General features: G+C 40.8%; 13 protein-coding genes and 1 non-coding gene across 14 annotated transcripts, besides 1 other annotated feature; 8 read left to right on the forward strand and 6 right to left on the reverse strand.

The window, feature by feature from the left end:
• Positions 1-115: 115 nt before the first annotated feature.
• RRN11 (Rrn11p) lies at positions 116-1,621 on the reverse strand (the record flags this gene model as incomplete). Its single annotated transcript, XM_003645331.1, has 1 exon — positions 116-1,621. One exon carries the CDS (start codon positions 1,619-1,621, stop codon positions 116-118), a length of 1,506 nt encoding a protein of 501 aa, XP_003645379.1.
• A 324-nt stretch (positions 1,622-1,945) lies between these two features.
• Positions 1,946-2,198: a sequence feature (soloLTR fragment).
• A 113-nt stretch (positions 2,199-2,311) lies between these two features.
• On the forward strand, positions 2,312-2,412 carry Ecym_3050. Its single transcript has 2 exons — positions 2,312-2,347; positions 2,377-2,412. It is a non-coding gene; the product is annotated as a tRNA-Trp (tRNA).
• A 392-nt stretch (positions 2,413-2,804) lies between these two features.
• On the forward strand, positions 2,805-3,647 carry Ecym_3051 (La RNA-binding domain-containing protein; the record flags this gene model as incomplete). Its single annotated transcript, XM_003645332.1, has 1 exon — positions 2,805-3,647. One exon carries the CDS (start codon positions 2,805-2,807, stop codon positions 3,645-3,647), a length of 843 nt encoding a protein of 280 aa, XP_003645380.1.
• A 167-nt stretch (positions 3,648-3,814) lies between these two features.
• On the reverse strand, positions 3,815-5,617 carry COQ8 (protein kinase COQ8; the record flags this gene model as incomplete). Its single annotated transcript, XM_003645333.1, has 2 exons — positions 3,815-5,203; positions 5,321-5,617. 2 exons carry the CDS (start codon positions 5,615-5,617, stop codon positions 3,815-3,817), a joined length of 1,686 nt encoding a protein of 561 aa, XP_003645381.1.
• A 458-nt stretch (positions 5,618-6,075) lies between these two features.
• On the forward strand, positions 6,076-8,373 carry PRP43 (DEAH-box ATP-dependent RNA helicase PRP43; the record flags this gene model as incomplete). Its single annotated transcript, XM_003645334.1, has 1 exon — positions 6,076-8,373. The coding sequence occupies one exon, from the start codon at positions 6,076-6,078 to the stop codon at positions 8,371-8,373; it is 2,298 nt and encodes a 765-aa protein (XP_003645382.1).
• A 338-nt stretch (positions 8,374-8,711) lies between these two features.
• On the forward strand, positions 8,712-9,455 carry Ecym_3054 (uncharacterized protein; the record flags this gene model as incomplete). The annotated part of the gene is made up of 1 exon (XM_003645335.1): positions 8,712-9,455. The coding sequence occupies one exon, from the start codon at positions 8,712-8,714 to the stop codon at positions 9,453-9,455; it is 744 nt and encodes a 247-aa protein (XP_003645383.1).
• Positions 9,456-9,874: 419 nt separating this feature from the next.
• Positions 9,875-11,395, forward strand: NAB2 (mRNA-binding protein NAB2; the record flags this gene model as incomplete). Its single annotated transcript, XM_003645336.1, has 1 exon — positions 9,875-11,395. The coding sequence occupies one exon, from the start codon at positions 9,875-9,877 to the stop codon at positions 11,393-11,395; it is 1,521 nt and encodes a 506-aa protein (XP_003645384.1).
• Positions 11,396-11,978: 583 nt separating this feature from the next.
• Positions 11,979-12,764, reverse strand: RPS2 (40S ribosomal protein uS5; the record flags this gene model as incomplete). The annotated part of the gene is made up of 1 exon (XM_003645337.1): positions 11,979-12,764. One exon carries the CDS (start codon positions 12,762-12,764, stop codon positions 11,979-11,981), a length of 786 nt encoding a protein of 261 aa, XP_003645385.1.
• A 1,118-nt stretch (positions 12,765-13,882) lies between these two features.
• Positions 13,883-14,356, forward strand: OM14 (Om14p; the record flags this gene model as incomplete). Its single annotated transcript, XM_003645338.1, has 1 exon — positions 13,883-14,356. One exon carries the CDS (start codon positions 13,883-13,885, stop codon positions 14,354-14,356), a length of 474 nt encoding a protein of 157 aa, XP_003645386.1.
• A 397-nt stretch (positions 14,357-14,753) lies between these two features.
• MON1 (guanine nucleotide exchange factor MON1) lies at positions 14,754-16,598 on the forward strand (the record flags this gene model as incomplete). The annotated part of the gene is made up of 1 exon (XM_003645339.1): positions 14,754-16,598. One exon carries the CDS (start codon positions 14,754-14,756, stop codon positions 16,596-16,598), a length of 1,845 nt encoding a protein of 614 aa, XP_003645387.1.
• Positions 16,599-16,929: 331 nt separating this feature from the next.
• On the reverse strand, positions 16,930-18,330 carry Ecym_3059 (GATA-type transcription factor; the record flags this gene model as incomplete). Its single annotated transcript, XM_003645340.1, has 1 exon — positions 16,930-18,330. The coding sequence occupies one exon, from the start codon at positions 18,328-18,330 to the stop codon at positions 16,930-16,932; it is 1,401 nt and encodes a 466-aa protein (XP_003645388.1).
• Positions 18,331-19,212: 882 nt separating this feature from the next.
• Positions 19,213-21,969, forward strand: ROT2 (glucan 1,3-alpha-glucosidase ROT2; the record flags this gene model as incomplete). Its single annotated transcript, XM_003645341.1, has 1 exon — positions 19,213-21,969. One exon carries the CDS (start codon positions 19,213-19,215, stop codon positions 21,967-21,969), a length of 2,757 nt encoding a protein of 918 aa, XP_003645389.1.
• Positions 21,970-22,018: 49 nt separating this feature from the next.
• SLX1 (endonuclease) lies at positions 22,019-22,915 on the reverse strand (the record flags this gene model as incomplete). Its single annotated transcript, XM_003645342.1, has 1 exon — positions 22,019-22,915. One exon carries the CDS (start codon positions 22,913-22,915, stop codon positions 22,019-22,021), a length of 897 nt encoding a protein of 298 aa, XP_003645390.1.
• A 356-nt stretch (positions 22,916-23,271) lies between these two features.
• Ecym_3062 (uncharacterized protein) lies at positions 23,272-24,969 on the reverse strand (the record flags this gene model as incomplete). The annotated part of the gene is made up of 1 exon (XM_003645343.1): positions 23,272-24,969. One exon carries the CDS (start codon positions 24,967-24,969, stop codon positions 23,272-23,274), a length of 1,698 nt encoding a protein of 565 aa, XP_003645391.1.
• Positions 24,970-26,313: the final 1,344 nt, after the last annotated feature.

Consider the following 26,313-nt stretch of genomic DNA (forward strand, 5'->3'; position numbering starts at 1 on the left):
TGTTTTTAAAGGATGTACACACTTATGTATATATATACATATATTTCTAAAATACATGTATGTATGCAAACGCAATATTTGAAGTCAATATGACAAAATAGAGTCAATGAAGGCTTCACTCACTTTCACTATAGTCCGAGCCCATACCGAAATGGACTGGTTGTTCGACAAATGGACCGTCTTCATCAATAGGTTGCTGCACATTAAAGTCTTGGATAACCTGTGCATCAAATCTATCTTGAAGGAAGTTAATAGATACCAGGTTATCTTCAGTATCACTCTCTTCGAGTGGAAAAGTTTCATACCCCGGGTAGTTTATATGTGTAGATGATTCCGGATACAATCTCTTCTCAAATTCAACTAATTGGGCTTCAATGACCCTTTTGGGGTATTGAAACCCACCCTTTTCTTCACAAATACGGAGGTGGTTTTTCACATGATGAATGTTTTCTATGACTTGGTTTCTAGCAATATCCAGCTGAGACCCTTTCAAGCCATTTAAGCTACCTTCCTGTTTAAGTTGTAATGATAACTTATCCGCCTTGATGAAATAACACATAGCATAAATAAACCACACTTCAGCATCATCCATATAAGGAGGTCGAAGAACTAACTCGGAAATTTTATCCAACAACCAATTAATGTCATGACCAGAAGAAAACACCCTTTCCTTAACAGCGTTTTCTAGGACTAACCACAGCCAACTTAAAACAAAGTTAGGAATATGCGTCCTAGACCCACTCCTAAATACAGGGTCTAATTGATTCTTTGAATTTTGCGGGAATGCAGAATTCGAAGTTAAAACTGTACTCATCCACTCAAGAAACCTCTCCTGATCATCAAGGTTATAGTGTTCCAAAATTTTTGAACCCAGGTTCCACATAGATCTTAAATCGACAAAATTCATTCTTATCAGCAATGAAAAACACCTATATGCTGTATCAAAGTCTCCTCGCAGAATATTAATATACAGCAAGTCCACAAGATGATGCAAATGCACTTTTTGATAATTTGTGATTCTCTCCCTCGGACATGTTTCATACCCTGACCGTATAACCTCAAAGAACCCTGTTAGTTTTTTACTAGATAATGCCAAACTAGCTGCTACTTTTTTATGCGCATATTTTTCAATCGTTCTAAATACATGGTAACTCATCGACCTTCTCTGAATTGGAATTCTATTATTAATTGATGTTGTCCAGACTTCATACGTCTCTTCAGGTACATAATATTTCGAGTAAAATATTTTTTCCGGATCCTTTTCATCCAAATAACCATCTTCGTATCCATCATCATCTTCAGAACCAACAGCACCTTCAGCTTCAGCTTCATCTTCATCCTCATCTGCTGCATGACCTAAAATACTTTGTAGTCTTATTCTTCGTTTCCTTCTCCTTAGCCTTGATAATTCATCTTCTTCCCTCCCATCTCCATCACTAGCTTCGGCCGCACTGTTACCAGGCGTTGGTAACCCACTGGTATCTTTAGTACTACCTTTGGACCCACCTTGAGTCCCCACTAGATGCTCATATTTCCTTTTTAAAGAATTAATATACTTATACTTGAGCTTCCTACGCTTCCTATCCTTCGAATTATACGATATAATAGGTGATTCAAACATTTGAACCCTCCACACACAGTCAATATACTTGTCTAACTAAACTATATCTGTAAAACTTTTACTTTACTTTTGAGATGAGCTTGCTTTCAAGCAAATTAATTATATATAGTTTGATTAAAAGGTTTTTTATCTATACAAAAAAAGAAACGAAACCCATCGCATACTAACACAACAACACATAGTGTACGTATGAACGTGAGCCCCAATTCGGATGGAAATGTAACTATAATAAAGGTGTTATCTGACTGCTTCTCAAGGATCTGACTCAAACCAGCTTTTTATTCATTTTACGTCATAAAAATATCGCCGGCGACTAACTTGAGATCACGTGCTAGCTGGAGTATCTCGTCACGTGCCGGCTAATGTTTTACTTGAGGATCAGTTACTGCTTATATAGTCTAGTCTAGTTAATTACCCTCTACTGTAGAGGAAACTACTAATATAATCTAGCTAGCTGGGTCTCCGTATATACTTTTCTGTTGTCCTACTTAAGCTCTCTTACTTAATTGCTATGCAGATTCCTAGCCGATAACCGCTCAATGGTTATCTTGACACTTATACCAACTCTGATTCGCTGTTTCTTTGTCTTATCGTGACTATCAAGATGCTCTTTTGATTGTACGACAAACACATGTTATTTCAGTAGATATATATTTACAAATAGAAAGAGTTGAGATAATCTTTAACGATGAAGCGGTGGCTCAATGGTAGAGCTTTCGACTCCAGTTAGATCCTGGAAATTTCCGGAGACTGCAATCGAAGGGTTGCAGGTTCAATTCCTGTCCGTTTCATTCTTTTTTCATTCTTGTGATATTTTTAAATTTAGTCTATGCTGTTTTAGCAAGATGGCTAGACTTGGTTTGTATAGTATGGGCTTTGAGCAATATTTACATGGACTATATATGTTGATTACGTTTTAATAAACGTTTCTTGTGCTAATATGTTGTTTCTGCGCTCTTGAGTTGCTTCAAATGTGTGTCCGCCAACAACGTCTGTGTCACAAAAATGATGAAGTGATGCTCATAGAATCTGAGAATCTTAGAAGGGCTGAAAATTAATATAAAACGATATAGTGTTAAAAACAATTATATAGTGTGTGAACGTGATTGCATGGTCTATTGAGGTCTAATTTTGTATCCCTTCAGGGTTTCTCGGTAAGTTTTGGGCTGGATAGCGGTAAATTATGGTAGCTAGCTGTACGATGTCAGCAACTTCTATTGGTTCCTCCTATCAAATCCGGACAAAGGAATATCTCACTTACGAATCTTCTTCTAAAGATAGATTAAAGAGTACAATGGAGTTTGTTGATTCATACTACCCTGGAAGCAGTTTGCAGGTCGTGCCAGCAAATAAAAAACATAGTGGTTCTATTTCAGCTACTGCTACGGATTATTTGCTGGATTCACCAAGTCTCCAAGGTAGTTTAGAATATCATGAAAGCAGTCAGTCGACTCTTGCTACTCCTATCAACAGCTCGCCCCTGCCCCCAACTTCAAAAGGGTTAGCGGCCCAACCGTCATTGTATCCGTACCTTTCACCGATGACAGTGGTGGCGCCGCAGGAGGGGGAGCCAATTACAACTACAATTGGGCCATTTACTGTGTCAATTCCCCCTCCAGAAAATTCCGGGGTATTCCATCCATCGATGTCGCCCGTCAATTGTCTAATAACGCCAATTGGTGAGAATAAAATCATTAGCTATTACGAGGTGTCGCCAATGGCGAGAATCATAAAGCAAATCGAAGATGTCAATAAACAGCTATTATACTATTTTTCCGAAGAAAACCTCCCCAGGGACTCATTTTTAAGAGAGAAGATGGATACATATGGATACGTTGAGATCGAGACCTTTTTACAGTTTCCAAGAGTCGTTTCTATGACACGGGAGATTCCAAACCGGGCTCAGAAGCTAAGGGTTCTTTACAATGCATTCAAATATTCAGATCCTGAAATCTTTGAGTTGAAGAACGATACCGAAGTAAGAATAAGAGGCACCTGGAAGAGATGGGTTTGTAAGATTGCATAAATGTCGCTTGAGCCTTTTAGAAATAGAAGTAAGATCAAACAAAACAATTAATAAGGAAAGAAAAATGAGAGTTAAATGATAATAATAGGATTATTAAAAACCATTTTCAAACTGTTTCATATATATACATTCAGGCGGTGGCTATTAATATATATACACCAGTAACGTCAGTCTTCGTTTAATGCAAAGATTTCTTCAAATAGTTTTGCGCAGTGAACCTTGGAGTTCATCCGAGCGCACAACAAGAACACTCCGCTGAACTTTCTGTTCAATGAATACGTCTCTTCAGGAGGAGGACATAACCTCTCATTCAACATCACTCCAATTTTACCCCGAACTCTATCTGAAACATCTTGGTTAGAGAAGTCGAATGGGATTTTGGGATCTCCGGAAAATGGCTCACTGAGAGCCATTACGCTGTCAACATGGGCATCCACCATAATTTCCGATTCCGAGCCAGTCAAATAACCAAGCTCCTTTGACATTCTACGAACACCATCTGGGTTGTTTTGCGTCCCATATGTGAGAGTCTTACGGTAATTGCGAATGAATTTCTCTGGGAAAGATCTAGACGCACCAAAGTCCAACAACTCTATCTTTCCTGTGCCGTGATTGTATAGAAAATTGGCCCAGTTTGGATCTGTTTGCATGTATTTGAATTGGCAAATTTCTTGCAAACAAAGTCTCATGATGTTTTCACAAATGAAGTCACGGATTTCTTGAGTTTCAAGTTCTTTTGGCAACTTCATAATCTCAATTCCCGTCATCTTAGACATAGTAAGGATATTGGAAGTGGTAAGCTCATCGAACACACGTGGTACCACAAATACAGGATCGTCTTTCAAAAGTTTACCAAATTCTTTTAATGCTTGCGCTTCTCTGAGATAATCGCATTCCCATTTCAACTCCTTCCGTGCATTGGCAATAGTCTTATCTAAAAACAAGCCCTTTGGAAGGAACGCAGTTGCCGTCAAAAGCATCAATACGTTATTCAAATCAGAATCGATCGAATCCCTCACGCCTGGATATTGCACTTTGACCACGCATTCGGTACCATCCGGCAAAGTGGCCTCATGGACCTGTCCAATACTAGCAGCAGCTATTGGGATCCTACTAAAACTAGCGAATTTACTCTCCCAATCTCTACCAAGCTCACGAATCAGCAGCCTATCCAATTGCCTTGGCGGCATATAATGCGCGCTGTTTTGAACACGGGATAAAATTTGGTACATCTCAGGAGGTAGTATCCTGGAATCTTGGAAAGACATCATCTGACCGATCTTCAATGCAGCTCCCCGCATCTGAGAGAGTTTCTTTGCGATACGATCCATATTAGTATCAGATAGCAACAATGACTTCATGCTAGGACTCTGGCCTTGGGCAAGGTTAGAGAGACCCTGAGATGCAACAGAAAGCCCAACACCTGCAGCTAACGAACCATAATGGAACAACCGAGAAATACGGGTGCTAGGAATTTGAGAACTTTGTAACTCCTGTCTTTGCCTCCGTTTCTGCTCTTGTTGCTCCTGGTACCATTTATCTCCATCATTTGGATCCTAAAAATGTGTATTAGTTAGTATACTAGATCATATATTGCTTTGAGGACTACAAGCCTCCTTTACTCACCCTGTCTTTTCTTCCCTCTCATAATATCTATTTCATTGATAACATACTCGTTGTTTCCTAGAATCAGTGGAGTACTGTCTCACACCTATCTTGCCTGCCAACCCCCCGGAATTCGACTTACCAGCCCCACTAGCGTTCTTTATATCTGCAGACAGACGCTTGGCTGCTTCCCACTGCCTTTCATCCTTCTGTAGCAAATCCGACAGCACTGTTTTCCGACCACCAACTCTTGAAGATACCCATGACATGAAAGATTCTTTACCGATATTAAGAGAACCCACAACTACATCCTTAGCTGACATCAGCACGCGGGCCGTATTATATAGAGATCTAGCAGAAACCATGGATGATCAACCAATGACTAAAAACCCCCAGCGTCCCTATAGTTGAGCAACTGATTAACCGTTTTATATGTTATATAAGTAATCATGATGTTGCAATTTTCCAAACTTCAATTAAACGGACGGAAAAAGATATTAATCACGCTCGTTTAAATACTAGTTGAAGAGGCTAAAAGAGGCTTTGGAGAAGTAAATCCGCTCAAGAAGGAGATAGGCACGCCCGTAGTATATACATGTAAACTTTAGCTAATCCAACTTTCTATCTAACTTTACACACGTGATAGACTTCTTCTATATTTCTTTCTTTTCCGGCTTAAGCGCACTTTGAAAATTTTCCAGATTTTTGAGATGAGCTTTTATTCCTTATGTCAACATTAAGCCTTTAAATCAGTAAAGTCTCTGATAACGGGAACGATATCTTTAGATTGTCTGGTTGTTTATATTGATAACTATAGTTACCAATGTCTAAGAGAAAATTGTCATCTAATAGTCGCCAAGACTCAGTGAAAACTTCTATTCCGGAGCATGCAGCAGAGGTGGCTGAAGCCTTGACAGCACTCCATCCTGTTGAATTCGATGAGCCAATGGTTCATCATGATTCAGGTGAATTTAAAGGCCTTGAACGTAATAAAACTACAGCTGAACAAGCTCAAAAGTTAGAACAGGGAAAAGTAAATCCCTTTACAGGCAGGTCATATTCTGACAATTATTTTAAGGTTTTAAAGGTAAGAAGGAACTTGCCGGTTCATTCGCAGAGAGACGAGTTTTTAAAGCTTTATCAAGAGAATCAGATTATGGTGTTTGTTGGTGAAACGGGTTCAGGTAAGACAACGCAGATTCCTCAATTTGTGTTGTTTGATGAAATGCCACATTTAAGGAACTTTCAGGTTGCTTGTACGCAGCCACGGAGGGTGGCAGCCATGTCTGTTGCTCAGAGGGTTGCAGAGGAGATGGATGTTAAACTTGGAGAGGAAGTTGGTTATTCGATTAGATTCGAGAATAAGACGTCGAATAAGACTATTTTGAAGTATATGACAGATGGTATGCTTTTGAGAGAAGCTATGGAGGATCACGATTTGAAGCGTTACTCTTGCATCATTCTGGATGAAGCACATGAACGTACCTTGGCCACCGACATATTAATGGGATTGTTGAAAGAGGTGGTTAAACGGAGAGCAGACCTAAAGATTATTATTATGTCTGCTACATTAGATGCGGAAAAGTTCCAAAAATACTTCAATAATTCGCCACTACTAGCTGTTCCTGGTAGGACTCATCCTGTTGAGATATACTATACTCCAGAATTCCAAGGCGACTACTTGGACTCTGCTATACGTACAGTCCTGCAAATTCATGCTACGGAAGCTGAAGGTGATGTTTTATTGTTCTTGACAGGTGAAGAAGAGATCGAAGATGCTGCGAAAAAGATAACCTTAGAAGGGGACCAACTAATTAGGGAACAAGGTTGCGGCCCTTTAAAGGTATATACCTTATATGGTTCTTTACCGCCGCATCAACAACAACGTATTTTTGATCCAGCTCCACAGTCCGTTAATGGTAGACCTGGCAGAAAGGTTATTGTGTCTACTAACATTGCTGAAACTTCTTTAACAATCGATGGTATTGTATATGTTGTAGACCCAGGATTTTCAAAGCAGAAAGTTTATAATCCAAGAATTAGAGTCGAATCACTCCTGGTTTCCCCTATATCCAAGGCTTCTGCCCAACAAAGAGCCGGTCGTGCCGGTCGTACTAGACCAGGTAAGTGTTTCAGGCTGTATCCTGAAGAAGCTTTCAAAAAGGAACTCATTGAACAGTCATATCCTGAAATTCTACGTTCTAACCTATCATCAACCGTTTTGGAATTAAAGAAATTAGGCATAGATGACTTGGTTCATTTTGATTTTATGGATCCACCAGCTCCGGAGACAATGATGAGGGCTTTGGAAGAGTTGAATTATTTACAATGCTTGGATGATGAAGGTAATTTGACTTCACTGGGTAGGTTAGCCTCCCAGTTCCCATTGGACCCAATGTTGGCGATCATGTTAATCGGGTCCACAGAGTTTAACTGTGCACAAGAAATTTTGAGTATTGTTGCCATGCTTTCTGTACCAACTGTATTTGTTCGTCCCTTAAAGGACAAAAAGCGTGCAGATGATGCTAAAAACATTTTTGCTCATCCAGATGGTGATCACCTTACCTTATTAAATGTTTACAATAGCTTTAAATCCGACGAGGCGTACCAATACGGAATACATCAATGGTGTAGGGATCATTACCTTAATTACAGGTCTTTGTCCTCCGCAGATAACATCCGATCTCAACTAGAAAGGCTAATGAAACGGTACAATCTCGAACTTAATACAACTTCTCCTGATAGTCCAAAGTATTTTATCAATATCAGGAAAGCATTATGTGCTGGTTTCTTTATGCAGGTTGCTAAGAAGAGATCTACTGGTAAGGGTTATATCACCGTAAAAGATAATCAAGACGTGCTAATCCATCCTAGTAGTACTGCTCTCCGTCAAGATGCAAGTTGGGTCATTTTCAATGAGTTTGTTTTAACCACGCAGAACTATATTAGAACGGTTACCTCTATAAGGGCAGACTGGTTGTTAGAATTAGCCCCTGCATATTACGATTTGGATAACTTCCAGAGAGGTGATATAAAAACTGAATTGCAAGCGATTAAAAGAGCAAATGATAGACTTAAACTTATGAGAGAAGATTATGCTAAAAGATCAAAGGAAGATTAATTTGAACCCCTGATATATATATATATATATATAGTTGTATTAAGGATGTGTATTAGCTTATTTTTCAAAGTATTCTAACAAAATAGATTGCTTAGAAACGGAGCAGGGACATTATCTGTTTCCAACTAAAACCTCTATATTTCTCTACTACTTCTCCCTTAAATAAAGTTAACAAAACGGTTTTGCCTTGCAAATGCTGTTCGAATGTCTTTTTCTTGTAAGCCTTATAGCCTACCGAACGACATCAGAAATAGACATCTTGACATAAACACATATATTTAGTAGCCACACAAACCCATTCTGCATCTAAAGATCTCACCATTTTAAAGCTCGTTTCAATGTTTGAAAAGGATCAACTGTTACCTCTTGATGAATCCAAGGTTCTGCTAATCAAAAACTTCTTTGCCAGTTCTCATGCATTAATCGCAGACTGTCTGGAAAAGCAAGAGTTCGATTCCGTACCTAAGGCTGTATCTGTGCTAAACATCCAACTAGGTTTTACTGAAATTGAGGAAGTGCTTGATGATCAGATATCCATCTTCAAAGAGGATAAGAAGAAACTAGAGGGTGTCTTAGTCGCTTATGAACCGTTCATGATAAGTGCCCTCCTAAAAAGCGCTAATCAACTCAGAAAAAAGTACCAAGACCCTGAATCCCAGTCAATCGACCCAAAATCTCAGGATTTTGACCTTATAAACCTTCTAAACATGCAGTCCTTAATCATGATGCGCCGCAGTAGAAAACTCTACGAAGACATCATCGCAGCATACAATAAACTCATCGCAGTCATCATCAGCCTCGATGAATTCAAAGCCATCGTCACTAGGTACCTTGACTCACTAATATTACTTAGAAATATTAATCTAGAGATTGAATACTTTGTCTCCTACTGCAAGGACTTTGAGAACATTACCATATTCGTCAAAGAATTTGGAACTGGTCTGGATAGTATAAACGAGAAGACTCAAGTTGCAAACCGCTTCCTCACACGTGCAGAAGCCTACCAACGAAAGATACAACGTGTATGCCTAGATTCACTCATTGAAAAGATGAAGAAGAAGTGCGATGCAATTACCAACTGACCCATTTATTAAATACTCTCTTTTACTTACCTGTGTTCCAGCCATCTCCACATACTTACATAATCAATTACATAATCACTAGAACCCACGCACCTTGACGCATTTTTTTATCGACGAGTTTTTGGAATCAGTGGCAAAACCGTTCGACACTTGTTCGTTCTTCAGAACCGTTCTTCACCATCTCCAGTATAAATCGTTTAGCGAACAGCGGCAAAGATCATCACTAGGTACTTTTCGAATAGCAGGAACATCACTTAGCAGTTGATCGAGGCGACTAATTTGAGGGATAGATAACTAGTACAAGTATAGTCATTACTTTAAAAGTACTTTTTTTTTACGTTTGTCGAGTCTGTTATTATTAATAGAGGTATCAAAGAAATAAAATCGGTGGAATTATAAAAAAGCAGAAGACCAGGAGGATGTCTACACTCCAGGAAGATGTTAGCGGTTCGCTAAAGACGATAGTCGCTGAGAAGTTGAAGACGTTGCAGAATTTTAATGAAGATGTGAATTATGTTGCAGAGTATATTGTACTATTACTATCTAACGGGGGCACGCACGATTCTGTACTGCAGGAGCTGATTGGACTATTTGATTCAGTATCTCAAGAAGCCTTAGCAGGTGTTGTACAAACGTCATTTCAGGCATTAGAGCTGCTAAGGAGTGGAGATAATGCTGAGACGGTGTATCGGAAGTTGGCTGGGGTGATAGAGCCGGTGTCTGCGGCTGAATCAGGATCGATGTCAATGTCAATGTCAGCACCTTCGGAGCCCACGGCTTCTACAGCGGCAACAAGTGTTCCCAAGTCAGCGTTTGAGGGTATGGTTGATTTGTCGGGGTCAAAGTATGCAGGGAAGGGAGTTTCTGGGATGTCTCGTGGTAGTGGCGGTAGCAGTATCGGTAGTGGCAATGGATTTAAACATAGGACGCCAGGAGGCCGCCAGGGAGGTGTTGGAAAGTTTCAAAATGGGGCCAGAAGGGGCGAGTCTCAGCACCATGTGACCAGGCACAAAACGAATGCGCTTGCGCGCGCACTTGGATTCAATGATAATGATGCTGGAACAACTACTGTTAGTAGTTCCGTAAACATAATTCCAAGAAAAGAAGGTCGTTGCAAATTGTTCCCACGTTGCCCCTTGGGAAAGTTCTGTCCGCACGCACATCCAACGAAGGTATGTCGGGATTATCCAAACTGTACAAATGCTCCAGGTACTTGTGAGTTCTTGCATCCGAATGAAGATGTGGAGTTGATGAAGGATATGGAAAAGACGAGGGAGGAGTTTAGAGAAAAGCGGATTGCTCTTGCACAAAGCAGGACGAAGCCTGTCCATACAGGTATTGTTTTATGTAAGTTTGGGATACTGTGTTCGAATCCGATGTGTCCGTTCGGTCATCCGACACCGGCGAACGAAGATTCCAAGGTAATACAATTTGTATGGTGTCCACAGAATCTAACATGTGATAAGAAGGATTGTGACAAAGCACACTCGTCACTTTCCAAGATTAGGGAGGTGCAGCCTATGGTAGCCAGCACACGGCCTAAAGCGGCAGCGTCTATAGAAAAGTCGTTGGAGCAATGTAAATTTGGTATGAAGTGCACGAATAAACGGTGTAAATATAGACACGCGCGCTCTCACGTCATGTGTAGGGAAGGTGCGTTATGCACGAGGATCGATTGTTTCTTTGGCCATCCAGTTAACGAGGCCTGTAAGTTTGCAGCCGAATGTAAGAACCAGTACTGTTTGTTCCAGCACCCAGAGGGCCGTACCTTACCTGAAAAGGCTGGAACTGCAGGCGATGCGCCTGCAGGCCCATGGCCTGCTCCTCTACTGCCTGTTGGTAATCAATCCACCAATGAGAGGCCCTACGCGATCGCTGAGTCATCTGGCATTGAGCCGGCGCCAGTCCAAGAGTCTGACGGCGATGCCACAATGGCTTAATATGTCTCTAGAGCTTCGTTTTAACTGGTCGGTTTTTTCTGTGCGTGTTGAAAATAGTAAACCTTTTCATTACTATTACTATCTTTTTCCCATTCATACTTTTCTTTGTTGTATTTGTTGTTGTTGTTGTTGTTATTTTTGAAGGAAGAATAGATTATTGCTGACGTTCAATTTTTCTCTCTTCATAATGGATACTATCAATGCGTTATGGGTCACTGCAATAGGTGATTACAAACACTTTTATTTTATGTTAATGTCGTTTATATTTTAAAGAACAAAAAAAACATGCTAAATTTACCGTAATAAAAGGCATTGAAAAAGAATGCGTTTGTCCAAGGCACTCCCAGTTAGAGTACCTTTTCTTGGTTGTAGCGTGTCTCTTGCGTAGCGTGTCTCTTGCGTAACCCCGGCAAGCATGCCAACTCTGCACCTTGTCACCCTCGCCCTGCCGCCGATTAAAGGATTAGTCCCCAGGACAAGGCACAACGTTAAAAAGAACATGTTCACTACATATATAGCTCAAAGATACACAAAAAAGAGGAGCGGCTTACTGCATCCTGCATTCCCCTACCACTATATACACTTAAAATCTCTTCTTTTGGGCAATGGCCTCATCGGCGTAGATATCCAATGGACAACCTGGCAAGGCATGCTCGGCCCACAAGTCTGGGGTTAAGAAACCGTACGTGTTACCGATGGCAACAAACGCCGCCTTCAAGGTGTTTTCCAAGGTTCTGGTCGAACCCTGAGAGGAAGTGTAAACATCCTCCACACCAGCCAACTGCAACAACTTCTTGACAGCTGGAGAAGCAACAATACCAGAACCTCTTGGAGCTGGAATCAATCTCACAGTGACAGACCCGGACTTACCAGACGTCTTGGTGGCCAAAGAGTGTGGCTGACCCAAGTTCGAACCCCAGTAACCTCTTCTGATAGGAATCACAGACAACTTCGCAATGATAATACCCGCACGAATAGCGCCTGCAACCTCCTTGGCCGTCTTGATACCCAAACCAACGTGCCCGTTGCGGTCACCAACAACAACCACAGCCTTGAATCTGGTTCTCTGACCAGCTCTGGTCTGCTTCTGCACCGGCTTGATGTTCATCACCTCGTCCTTCAAAGATGGCAACAAAGTGTCAATGATCTGGAACTCCTTCACGGGCAAAGAGTGCAAAAAGATCTCCTCAATCGTGGTGATCTTGCCGGCCTTGACTAGTCTACCCAACTTGGTCACTGGCGTCCACCCCTTCTCCTCGCTCTCTCTTCTACCCTTTCTACCCTGGCGGCCCTTGTTTCTGCCACCGAAACCACCTCTTCTGGATTGCTGGCCTGCCTGGCCCTGCTGCTGCTGTTGTGGAGCGGACATCTCTTGTACTACACTAATATATATATGTCGGAATGGAACGCGGAAAGTTGGGATGGTAACTTTCAATCGACACTGGCTATAACGGCTTGCTGCTGGAACTTCATCTCCCTGCCACTACACTGCAAACGTTGCATCTGAAGTACAGTGCAATCCACTCACCACCACGCGTTTGCCACCAGCACCGCTGCGAGAAGAGATTGCGTGAAAAAAAATTTCCAGTCACGTGCCACCCGCCGCGCCCGCTGGAAAACTTTGCTCCCCAAATCCCAGATGTGTGGGTGTCCCGCCCACACATCCAGCAGTCACACGGCGGCCCACGGCCCCGCCGTGTGACTAAGACTCATCTGTGCGTCCCGTGACACATACAGCTGCCCGCCGCAGCCGAGAAGCACAGCCGGTAGCAATAAACACCCCCGACCGCCCTCCCACCCCTGCCAAACTGGCCGCCACCCCTCCGCCAGAACTGACCAAGTATAGCAAAAATTCAGCTCTTTTCCAGCTGCAAAATTGCTGTTAGGGGCGCCGGCGTCAGCGCGGCGCGCGCGCCGCGAACCAGGGGAAAACAAGGAACTCGAAAAACGGCCATTACAAGCCCAATGGGTGGTATAAATACCAAAGTGAACAAGGCCAGAAACAGATTGAATCCCGGCATCTGTTTTTATAAAAGGGAGGAGTGTCTATTTTTTAGTTTGTGTTGTTTTCTGTCTGTTTTCTCTAGAGATAGATATATATATACATCTGTGTGTTTTTCGAGTATAGTCTTTTTCATTTTTATCCACAGACTACAAAACAGTAATTATAATAATAATCACAGGTTATTGTTATAGTTTAATAAATCGGTGCAGCAGCAGGGAAGGGATATTATATATTTATAGTTTTTTGTCGTTGTTGTTTGGTCGTGGTACATCGTCAGGGTGTTCTGGAAGGTTTGGTAGTGTTCAGAAGGTAAAGAAAGCCATCAGACACAGACGGTTTTAACAGGGAGAACGGGGGCCAAAGTTTTGTTTTTGTTGATTTCCTCTTGTAAAAGTTAGAAAAAGGGGGCAAAGGTGGAAACACGGATAGGTAAGGTATAGGTGGTATTTTGTCAGGGGTTGGTATAGTTTGTTTATAGTGCTATGGCGGACAATAAGATTGATGAGTCTATTGACAAGGCTAGTAATGGGGCGAAGGATTTGATTGATAAGGCTTCGGAGGAGTCGAAGAAGCTTGCCAAGGGGGCTAAGAAGGGGTTAGAGAAGGGGGAGAATGAGTTGACCAAGTGGTGGGGGCAGTTGAAGGATTGGGTGGAGGGGGCGACGTCTTCTGTGGTTAATTTGACCACGGATGCGGCTTCGAAGACGGTGGAGGCGACCAAGGCGACGGTGTCGCGTGTTATGGTGGAGTTACATAACCCTGTTGTTGCGGTGAATGCTCTTTTGGGCACTGGGGCGTTGTTGGCGTGGTTGCATGGGTATGCGGAGCACCAGAGACGGTATTTGAAGGGCAAGTCTGACAAGGCGATTTTGGCTACTGTTGGTGGGATTACGGCTCTTGTGGTTGCGGATGGGTTTGTGAGTTACAAGTATTACAAGCAGTTTGATAAGAAATGATACTGTTTTTGTTGTCGTATTAGTAAAAGGGTTAGGAAAGGGATTTGGTGCTTTTATATTTTATAATTTTCGTGCGTGTACGTACCGGTAATTAATGTTGTATCTACATGTTCTCAGAGTATCTAAGTAGAAGGACGGGGGGGGGGGCCTCTCTGGTGCGCCGTTTGTGCACCTTCTGGGTGGTTCTTTGGTCTTGATTCTTGTTCTTGTGTGGGTGTCGGATGGCGGAGGGGTGCGAGTGCGGTCGGTTCCCTCTTGTTTCCACAGTATACAGAAGGCCAAGAACAACGACACAACGTTGAACACAGCGGGTTAAGGGTCTGTGTGGTTGAGAGGGTTTTGGGAGATTGGACAGTGCTTTGGTTCTGTTGTTTGACTTTCTGTTTTTACAAGGGGGATGCATAGAGCTGGTTCGAAAGAGGAAGGGCGTGGAGATGATCATAGGGAATTGGCATCGCAGCAGCAGCGAGGGGGTAGACGACTGCGATCAGTTGCGTCGCTGACATCTCTCAAGTCTCTTAGTCCTCCGCAGACGATGAACTGGCCGATATCGAAGGCTACTATATCGGTTGACTTGACAAATCATTTCACCAGTACGTTGGTTCGCAGTTCCTTAGCGGACCAGGAGAGTCTGTACGAGCGGTTGTCACCGTCGCCTCAGAATGTGGAACCGAATGTGGAGGGTTTGAGTTCGGAGGCGATGACCTATGATCTTCTGAGTATTCAGGATGAATTGACTCATAGTCTGCATTCGGTTGCATATGTACCTCTACGTGAGTTGCCTAATCCGTTTCGAAGGACTGTGGAGAACTGCAAGGAATTGCCGCAAGGGAAACAGTTCCTTATTCTGACATCGGCGGGCAAACCGATATACTCTATGAATGGGCAAGATGAATATGTTATGGGTCTTATGGGGATAGTACATACTATAATAAACTATTTTCAGCTTAGTGGTCAAAAGGAATGTCTCAAGACGATTACGACGTTTGACACGAATGGTGTGCTGCAGAAGTTCACATTCTTGAATAAAAGACATGTTGTTTTGCTTGCTATGACGAATTATAACGAGACGGATTTAAAATTGCAACAACAATTGGACTTGCTGTATTCGTATTTGATTTCGACGTTGTCTCTGAGACAGTTGAATAGGTTGTTTAACAAGCGTGAGAACTTCGATCTACGCAGTCATCTTACAGGCTCGGATTTCCACAATTTGGATCAATTGTGCCAGTCAATTTGCTTAGGCAAACATCCTGGATGGATGCTTGGAGCTTTGGAGTGTGTTACACTTAAGAAATCAATTAGGCAGCGTATACACACGATAATGCTGCAGTCTATTCGTGATTTGCCCGTTGGAGCGTTACTATATGGCATTATTATGGCGCCAGATCACAGGTTGGTCTCCGTAATGAGACCAAAGGGCCATACATTGCACACTACAGATTTACAGCTACTTTTTTCGATGGTGGAAAACCAACTGCAGTTTTTAGATAGCAATCAAGAAGTTTGGGTCCCCGTTTGCTTCCCTAAATTTAACGGGAATGGATTCCTCTACTGTTATTTCAAGTTTTTACCGCCTGGATTCATTGGTACCGCTAATAATTATGGTAATGCTACTACACTCGAGGGTAATGAACGTGTCAAACCAACTTTAATCCTAATAAGCCCACAGAAGAACTCCTTTTACGAGCTTCAACAGGCGGCTAATACAATGACTGATAATTTAACCATATCTGGCATTCTGCCGCACATTACAAACCCTTCAAGATTTACCATCAACGATATCCCAGCTCCGCTGGTTCATCATTTTATTTACAAGTCCAAAAAATACGTACAATATGTTATGCCAGAAACATCTTCCGTTACGGATTGGTCCACGTTGATGAAATACTACTCTCATTTGAAATCAGCTGTATTCGACAATAATGGGACCCCACTGAACAAGACAGTCCTCAGCTTTGTACGTTGGTCAGCACTATCAGACGAGGATAGGCCGCCAAAAAGCCGCAACAACGAATTGTTATTGCAAGAAGATTTAAATGCTGATTCTAGAGAATTTTTCATAGAAGAAGGCATGGATATGTTTGGTATGGCATGGTTCACTCCTAGCTTTGAATTGTACCTGGTGTGCAACAACGGAGCAGTTGACAGAAACATGATCCTGAAAAGTGCACGGAACATATCACGTTGGTGCAAATTGAACGAACATAGGCTCTTCGTATCTGATAGTGCTGTATTCTAATGTTAAGGCTCTTTTTTAAATATTTAAAACAGTGGAAGGACAAGGATATGAAAGTCCAATAGACTACTCGTGTTTGCTTGCACTTTCAGATCTATACATAGTAGTTGATTATTCTGGCGAAATTAAAAAAAAGGTTACTAATAATAAGTTCAAAAAAGAACTTTAGTTATTTTAGATAATTAATAAAGTTTCTTTCATAGTACATGGTATATCGATGATGATGATGATGATGATGGTGATGATGATGATGATGGTGAGGATTTTTGTTTGGTCCTGTTTTTGTCTTGTACATTTTTTTTCCAAGACTGTCCGTTTAGTGACATGGACTTCCTCAACCCACTTTTACCTGAGATGATGATTTGCCATTATGTAACAATGCACGCCTGCGTGTTTTGACCGGAATCTCTACTTCATTCAAATATTCCACAACTCTAGCTCTTATGGCTCTCTTCACCTTTTCAACTTCTGGTAATGGCACTTCGAACTTTTTAGGGACCCTTCGGTCATCATGTCTGTTAGTTAGTCTTCTATATTCCATGATAACGGCGGCGTCCTCTTCGCCAAACCTTTGTTTCAACTTCATGTACCAAATTCCACATGCATTACACATGGATTTTCTACCCAAGGGACCAGATCTCCACTCACTTGTGTCACGACTGCCACATTGCAAGCAATTCATCGATTTCGGATCTCTTACTACGATAAACCAATTTGGAACTATTAAATCTTGAAAATAATCATTACGGTATTCTCCATTCTGCTCGGGTATATATCCTACCCTCTCTTCTGTTGGAATCGAGAAGGATACAGAACGTGAGCTAGCCGCTGTAGAACCACCGCTAATTCCGGAGATGACCCCGGCGCCAATACTGACACTTGGAGTTGGACTTGTTAATCTTGAGGTAGATGGTCCCAGAACTGCTGAGTTTGCTACTGAAGTGATCGCAGTTGCTGCTGCCACAGCACTTTCTTGCTGACATCTTTCTCCTGGGGTACACCAGGTGCCAGTATCTAATTTCTCAACATATATATGTCCTAATTTGTCCTTCCAATATTTGACCAAATCTAACTGTCTCTTAAACTTGTCTATCAAAAAATCCAATTTCTCCAAATCCCTATATTCGACGAAAGAAACTAATTCCCTCATTATCTCTCCCCCTGGGATATCTTGCGAGTACTGAACCATTGGCCAATTTAATAATGACAGATGAATGTCGCGTAAAGAACCAAATATCTCCCTTAACTGTAAAGAGTAATCACCATTGTCACGAATAATCTTATCCGCCACTTCATGCCCTGTTATTGATTTCAGATTAGAAGAAGAAGACTCAATATGTGTCAACAGTTGTATTAGCTGATCAAATGGATTCATCGCAGCACTAGCTGCCTGTAGTAAAGGCATGCCACTATTGGGATTCTGTTGTACAGCTGGCGGAGGCGGAGGCCCTTGGTGAAAGAGAGGAGATTTTGTATTGTCATGTTCAAACTTCTGAAAACCTTGCTGCTGAAGTGGTTGCTGTTGCTGGTTTTGATAATTAAAAGAATTCAATGGAGGAAGTTGATTACCACCAAACAACAAATCCTTAACTGGTGGTAAAACCGGTGTCGCCCGAGTAGTCGTCGTAGCCGTTGTAGTCGACGAAGCTCCTTCTCCTACAAGGTTGTCAATGGAGCACACATTGCTCAACATTGGACTGCTAACATGTGGCAGGCTTAATATCAGATTTTGCATAAGTCGTGTGTCTGGTATCTTTTATTTGAATTTTCTAAAATAGCTTTCTTTTGGTATTACCGTTTTCCAATTTTAGGGCAACGATTAAAAACGAGAATGCAGATCGACTGATGGGATAAAATAATAAAATGTCTTTTAAGTTTACTTATTCAAAGTTACAACTTAAACATCAAGGAACACTTTAAACTTTATGAAATAAAATTCTAAATAGTTTTTATTTTGCATTTCTTTATCTATATATCAAAGAACAAAATGTCAGCATCATGGTTTGTGTCGCTCCGGCTGTGACCGCCCAGAAAAGGTTGCGCAAAGAAACTAAAACTGTTGTCATTTAGAAATTATTTTTAATCCACTAAAGAAATGCCTAAAACCTGATCAATTTTGGAGCCCCAGACGTCAGAGAGATGCCTAACGCACCCTTACAGATTAAAATGCCTCAGGTGATAATACCACACATGCTTTAAACGAGTGGGGGGTTTTTTGTTGGGTTTGAAATGGTATATCTGGCCGCGCTGCTGGTATGCACTAGCGCAGCAACCATATGATGGGGGTTTGCTGGTGGACAATGATCGCAGGATTCAGCTGTGGAGCTCAGCAAATCACAGAAACTTGACAACGTTCTAAACCCTTATGCTTATATGGTATTAGTACTAGCTCATCTTCGTGTTTTAACGACGTAAGGAATGATTTAAAGGGGGAGAATGCAGAATTGAAATTTGACGAATTCCTCAAGGATCAATTTAGGCCAATTCTCTGATTAATAATGACGGTAATCTGTTATTTTGGACATATATAAATAAGGTGGAAGTGGGTGTTTATGGTTAATCTCATCAGCTAAATATTTGAATTATTGTATTGATATTTAGAAGTAAGAAGGTTTAGATGATTGGTTGTCATTGGCTGGGGTTTTTGTTCCTGCCGCTACTTTATCTTAGTGGAACTGCAGCCTTCGATGAGTCTCTGCTCAAGAAGTGTGCTCAATCTGGGTTCTGCCATAGGAATAGGGAGTATGCTAAGAATATATCTGAGACGGGAGGTAGCTATTATTCTATTGAAAGGGGTTCTGTGCGGTATGATGACGATAGGCACACGGTAACTGCGGATATATTGAAGAGGATTCCCAGATCTGAGGGTGGCGATAAAATAGTGGTATTACCATTTACTCTTGATTTGCTGAATGGGTCGCAGGTACGTTTTACAATTGATGAGAAGAGGGAAGTTGATGATTTCTCCGATATGTTGACCACATATAGGTATAACGAAACATCCACTTGGTGTTTGGTGGATCCTGACCACCTAGGAGTGAAGCACTCGGATAGTCTTCGGATCAAAAATCCTTCCTTTTGGAACAAGGATTATATCAGTATTTATGATGTGCAAACAGACTTGAGAGTCGTGCTTCAACTAGCTCACTTTAGTTTGAAGGTCTACCGTCATGAGAATTTACAGGTAACCATTAATGACCGCTCCTTTTTGAATGTTGAACATTTGAGGAGCAAAGACGAGCAAGAACAAAATCTAGTTCCTGAAGAGGTGAAATTTGATTCGTTCTATGATTCTTTTGCATACGCGTCAACAGATTCTCTCCCATTTGGCCCAGAATCTGTTGCATTGGATATTACCTTTCACAATTACCAAAATGTATATGGTATTCCTGAGCATCCAGATCATTTAAAACTCCGGGACACGTCTGGAGGTGAGCCATACAGGATGTTTAATGCTGATGTTTTCGAATACACGGTGAATTCAGTAATGCCTACTTATGGCTCGATTCCATTCATGGTATCAAATAGACCTGGATCCTCGGTTGGTGTTTTTTGGATGAATTCAGCCGATACCTGGATTGATATTAAATATGGTGAACTAGACACCGGAACACACTGGATTTCGGAGACTGGTATAGTAGATGTTATATTATTCTTTGAAGATTCGCCTCTTAAGGTGACTGAATCATTTACCAACTTAAGCGGTAGACCAGCACTGCCTCCACTCTCTTCCATTGGATATCATCAGTGTCGCTGGAATTATAACGACGCTACAGACGTTTTAACAGTTAATTCAGAGATGGACAAAGCCCAAATGCCCTATGACTTTATCTGGTTGGATCTCGAGTATACTGACAATAAAAAATATTTTACCTGGAAGCCAGATGCATTCCCAAACCCTTTAAGCTTATTATCAAAGCTAGCACAATTTGGAAGGAACATGGTTGTTCTTATCGATCCACACTTGAAGGTTAATTATGAAATAAGTGATCACTATGAAGAGGCAGGTAGCACTATAAAAAACAAACATGGAGACTCATTTCATGGGCAGTGCTGGCCTGGTGAGTCGGTATGGATTGATACCTTTAGTTCGAAAGCTCAAAAACTCTGGGCCGGATTTTTTCAGACTTTTATAGAAGGGGCAAAGAATTTATTCATATGGAATGATATGAATGAACCATCGGTCTTCGATGGACCCGAGACAACAGCTCCAAAGGATTTGATCCATTACGGAAATTTTGAACATAGATCAGTTCATAACTTATATGGTAGAACATTCCATGAAGCAACATATAAAGCTTTGATCGAAAGATATGTGCATGAAGACAAGAGGGCATTTGTCTTAACTAGATCATTTTTCGCCGGCTCTCAGAGAACTGCAGCTTCATGGACGGGTGATAACGCTGCTAACTGGGATTATCTGAAGATTTCTATTCCAATGATATTAAGTAGTAACATCGCCGGTATGCCCTTCATTGGTGCAGACGTAGGTGGTTTCTCTGGTGATCCTCAAACTGAATTACTAGTTCGTTGGTATCAAACTGGGATCTGGTATCCGTTTTTCAGAGGCCATGCACACATCGAGACGAAGAGACGTGAACCATATCTATTACCTGAACCAGCGAAGAGCATTGTTCGTGAATCATTGAAATTGCGGTATGCCTTATTACCAACATTATATACTGCTTTCCACGATGCTAATGTTTCGGGAATTCCAATTATGAATCCAATGTTTTATGTTAAGCCAAATTTGGAAGATGTTTATTCTATTGATGACCAATTCTATGTAGGTCAACATGGCATTTTGGTGAAACCAATCACCACTAAAAACGTTACAAAAACTACAATATACTTCCCACCCGGGAAATACTATAATTATCATAATTTTGATGCATTTACCCTTTCCTCTGGAGATTATGTATCTGTGAAAGCTGAACTTGATGAAATTCCTATATTCTTGGAAGGTGGGCATATTATCACCAGAAGGGACAGGTTTCGGAGGTCTTCAAAACTTATGGCTAATGACCCATTTACCCTGGTTGTCGCACCAGATATTGACGGGTATGCGCAGGGTACATTATACTATGATGACGGGGAAACATTTGCCTATCAAAGAGGCGAGTACTTAAAGGTAGAATTTACCTTCAAAGACTTTAAGATTAGCGGGAAGGTTATTCATATGTCATCTAAATTTGCCAATTTAAGTATAGAAAGGATCGTCATTCCCAAACTATCTTCCTTAAACATTAAAGAAACAATTAATGTAGAACAAAACAATAAAAAGTGGATGTCTAGCGTTAAAAACGCTGAAAATTCTTATGTGATACAGAACACTCAAATCAATTTAGGTTACCCATGGACTATCCAATTATGATCTTTTAGTTATGAATTATGAACTAATATTGCTTATATGCCTGTGACCATTATGTTTTTTCATATATTTTTGTCGAATACTTAACTATATTTGACCAACTCATTTCTACACTGCAGGTGGGACATTGGCCCTTAGTGGGTATTATTGGCTTGTTACCTGTTTCTACTTCTTCTCCGCTCACAAACAAATAATACAGGCACTCTAAACATGATATAAAGTTGCAAACGTCACTGATACAGAAACAAACCAGTGTTTTATGATCATCCTCGATAGCATTCAACTTCTTCCCACATATATTACAAGGAAGCTGACCATACGTCAAGCGTTCTTGATATCGGTCTAAATATTTTTTGTATTTTTGAATAACTTCCTCATAGAATACTTCGATTAGCTTTAGATTCTGCATTGCATATTCTACTATATCTTCATCATTATCTTCGTAGAGTTCAGTTGATGCATTTTGAGTAACTTGGAAATTGACAGCAGCAGTACCAACCTTAAATTTGTCTTGCATCCATATGTTATGAATCTCCTCACTAAATATTTGAACAGTTAAGTTCATAACAGCAAAAAATGGATGACTTAGAAGTAGTTTAACCACTGCAATCTTCTGATGAATACTTCTTCCTGAAGTTTTATTCTTTACCACACGCTTGTCTGCTGCTATAAATCGTGTTTTATACGAGTGCTGCCATGCGTGCTCAAATTGTAAAGCTGCAATTTTGCTTGGAAATCCATATACAAAAACAACTAGTTCCCAAGGCCTCGTACCCTCACGTTTAGTCCGGTACGCTCCACCTTTTGTGAGTAAACCATTGTGTTGCCTTAATCTTCTGACTGGATTGGGAGTTGATCCAATGTAATACGAAAGTCGTTTTGGAATAGACCTCAATAGATAAGAACAATAAAATTCTGGGAATACATGTAAATTTGGATTATCTGTCATTGCTCATGTACCTCATTCATCAAGTCTTAAATTTTAAGTCTAAATTTTAACCATGCTATATATGTCTCTGAGTGGCGATATGTAATCTTGAGCTCGGCTGAGTTTTTCAACATGAACTCAAAAATCTCAAGATGCTAAAACAGAGGCTTAATGGAATCAGATGAGTCAAATACAGTCCATTGTACGAAACCAATAAAGGTCAATAAAAAATCGAAACATCATTTAGAAACATTAATTATTATGAAATTCTTGTAGAAAAGAGAATCAGTTAAATAGGGTTCGTTTAATATGTTGATTTCGAACTCACCTGATATACATAAAATATGTACTTGTTAGGTCGGTTCTCTCTATTACTATTACAATGGCTTTTCAGCAGAGATTATTATTCCACGTAAACAACCAGCATTATCATCAACCTTACCCATATGTTCTTCCATGAAACGCTTCGGCAAAGAATATGGGTCAGTTCCTGGAGGCAGTTTGCTTGGGTCTGACAAAAAGGTACGAACCAAAAAGTCATAATGAAATGTAGATAAGTATTCGTTTAAGAACCCAATATCGTGTAAATAGTCACCCCTCTTCAAGCTGAGCACGGTGTATTTAACATTTTGAAATCCCAGTTGTTTAAACAGGGGACAAAGGTTTCTCATGGGGAAAATTTGTTGACCTCTTTTAATGGCTTCAAAACGAATGGCTTGAAATATCTTCTTCAATTCTAAGGTAGTTGAAAATTGATGAGCAGATTCATCTTGACATATATTTGATATATTGAAGTCATACATTAGTGTGGTAATTGGTGCGCCTGGGATCATGCACCGCATCAGCTCTCGCAAGAATGGAGTCCACTGCGAAAACAGTAGTGAATACCATAAACCGGGACAAAATACAGCCGGAAAAGAGTTATCCTGAAAGGGCAACTTGATTTGTATATCAGCTGATGAGAAAACGTGGAAATCCCTACTTCCCGTCTTTTGAGAGGTTTTTTCGTCGGTCGAAGGATTTATCAGTGAATCCATATTAGCATTAATCCTTTCATAGTTTCTCAAGGTCTTGGAGTAATATTGTTCCAACCACCTGTTAATTACAGCAAAATTCTTCATCTCTTGTGGTTCTTCATCTGGATAACGCTCAGCTGGACCAATTCCTTGTACCGAATGGCGGGTAAGCCGATGTATCGGGGACAATTCCTGTGTGCCTAGATAGGGTAGCGCAGAGTTACCTCTAGAGTACGATGAATAAACATCACTGTTATCAGAATCAATATTACTATCCGGATCTGGAGAGTTTAAGTGCGTTGAATCTTCTGAGGCAGTTGTATTACCTGCATTATGCCCACGCTTCTTGAACAACCCCGATATTCCCGATGTAACATTATGCAAAGCTTGAGATATCTTAGCATTCCTAGAACTACCAATCCTCGAAGAAGTAATACTCAGAGAACTCGAGCTCGAGCTCGAACTTGTATCATCTCCATCATCACTCTCACTATTCAAAAACCTACCGGGTGAAAGTTCCGCCAAATCAACCGGCCTCATCGAACTATAAGTCAGCGTTCGTTCAAAATCCCTATCCATGATATCTTTTAGAGTTTCCGTATTGGTATTTACTGGTTCATCAAATTCAGTGGGGCGTGGGGTACTCTCAGACATAAACTTTTCTGATGTTTTCAGAGATGAATGGGCAGAAGAATTCGAAATTGCAGATGAAATAACAGATGAAGTAGAATGCATATATGACGGATCAACCCTACCAGCTCCAGCATTACCGCTACCCACGGCACTTCTATCAGTCGAGTTTGCAGACGCCAGAGTCAGCCTTGGACCAGATATATAACATTCGAGAACCTTAAGATTAGGCTCATCAAACGCAACTTGCCAACCCACCCACTCCATCCCACTAAACTGTATAATTAATAGATCATGTTCATGTTCATATTTTGATTTTCTAAACAGATCTGAATTATTTTCCGACAGAATGAAATACGCACCTGTTCTAATCGCTGCTCTATTTGCCTGGTGAAACCATAGTTGAATTAAATCAATAGCATCTTTCATGCAATTTTTGCAGTAGCCAGCTTCCCCCGGCTGCACATCATCAGAATTATCACTTCCACTAGAACTTGATTTCCTTTTGCTGGTATTATTCAAGTTGATAACTTCTACAAGAGATCTTAATCTAGACCTAGCTGATAGTATTGCATCCTTTCGTAGACGTTTTCTAAGTTAAACAAAATAAAAATTATCCAAGCTGGAAAATACTTCTTGATTTACCGGTCTTACCGATCCACCAGTAAAGTCATAGTGCGAACATCTCTGTAATATATTCCAATTCCTGCTTGTAGTCTTTTTATCCCGAGCACTTACTGACTTGCTTAGAGTCGAGGGCGAAAACGCTATAGAACTTGACTGCTGATGCTGCTGCTGCTGCTTCCTGCGTTGAACCTTCCGCTTCCGTTTTTCTGAACCTTTAACTGGCGACTGTGCAGATAAACCCGAGGGTTTGGTAAAAATCCTCGATAGATGTGACGACCGTGTGGATCCTGTACTAGATTGAGAACTATGCATCAGTTTTGAAGCAGACCTTGGGGACTTGAGATCCGATACCGGTCTGTTCACAGCTCGAGACTTCGAATCCGGTCTATACTCCCCAACTCCTTTAACGCTCATATTCCCCGCAGAAAGTAATAATGGAATGTTCTTTTCCAATAAAAAAAGCAGGTTGACTCTCAATTAAAACCTTAAAACTTTTCCCAATTACCGACAGACCCGATATTATAATCGAAAGAAACCTCCAAGACTCTTCTTCACCTGCCAATTGGTACAAAAAGTCGACGTTCTTACCAAATTATATACCACAAAGCAAATAGACAACTATAATATATAGAAAAACAATATAAACAAACTAAGAAGACTACTATGCGTATAATCCCGGTAGCCACTTTAAAAACCTGAACGTTGATCGTAGATTTTTGCTTCTACATTTTTTTAAATGTTGGAACTTTATAATTAAATTAGAGTTCACAAGGAAGGGGGGGATTAAGGGGGAGAGAGGTAGGTATGTGAACTAAGTACTACTTACAGAGTTATTCGAGTTTATTGTAAAAACCCAGCTGTGTATGCAAACCAAGAGAGCAAGGGATGGGATGTCATGTCATTACATCGTTGCAGACACCTCTAGCTTAGACGTAGACATCGCCGGTATAACAAAGAAAATAAGAAATGTTTTACAGATACTGTGCCCTTACTTATAATCCAAGGCCTATTCATACATAATTTCAACAGATAAATCGGCTTAGATTCTTTCCTCTTTTCTCGAAGGCTTTGCTTTGCCTTCGAGCTTACTCGAGCGACTTAGACAAAAATGTCCGACGCACAATAATACACGCAACTCGAAAAGGA

The sequence above is a fragment of the Eremothecium cymbalariae genome, chromosome 3 (genome assembly GCF_000235365.1).
Source record: "Eremothecium cymbalariae DBVPG#7215 chromosome 3, complete sequence".
Classification (NCBI taxonomy): Eukaryota; Fungi; Ascomycota; class Saccharomycetes; order Saccharomycetales; family Saccharomycetaceae; genus Eremothecium; species Eremothecium cymbalariae.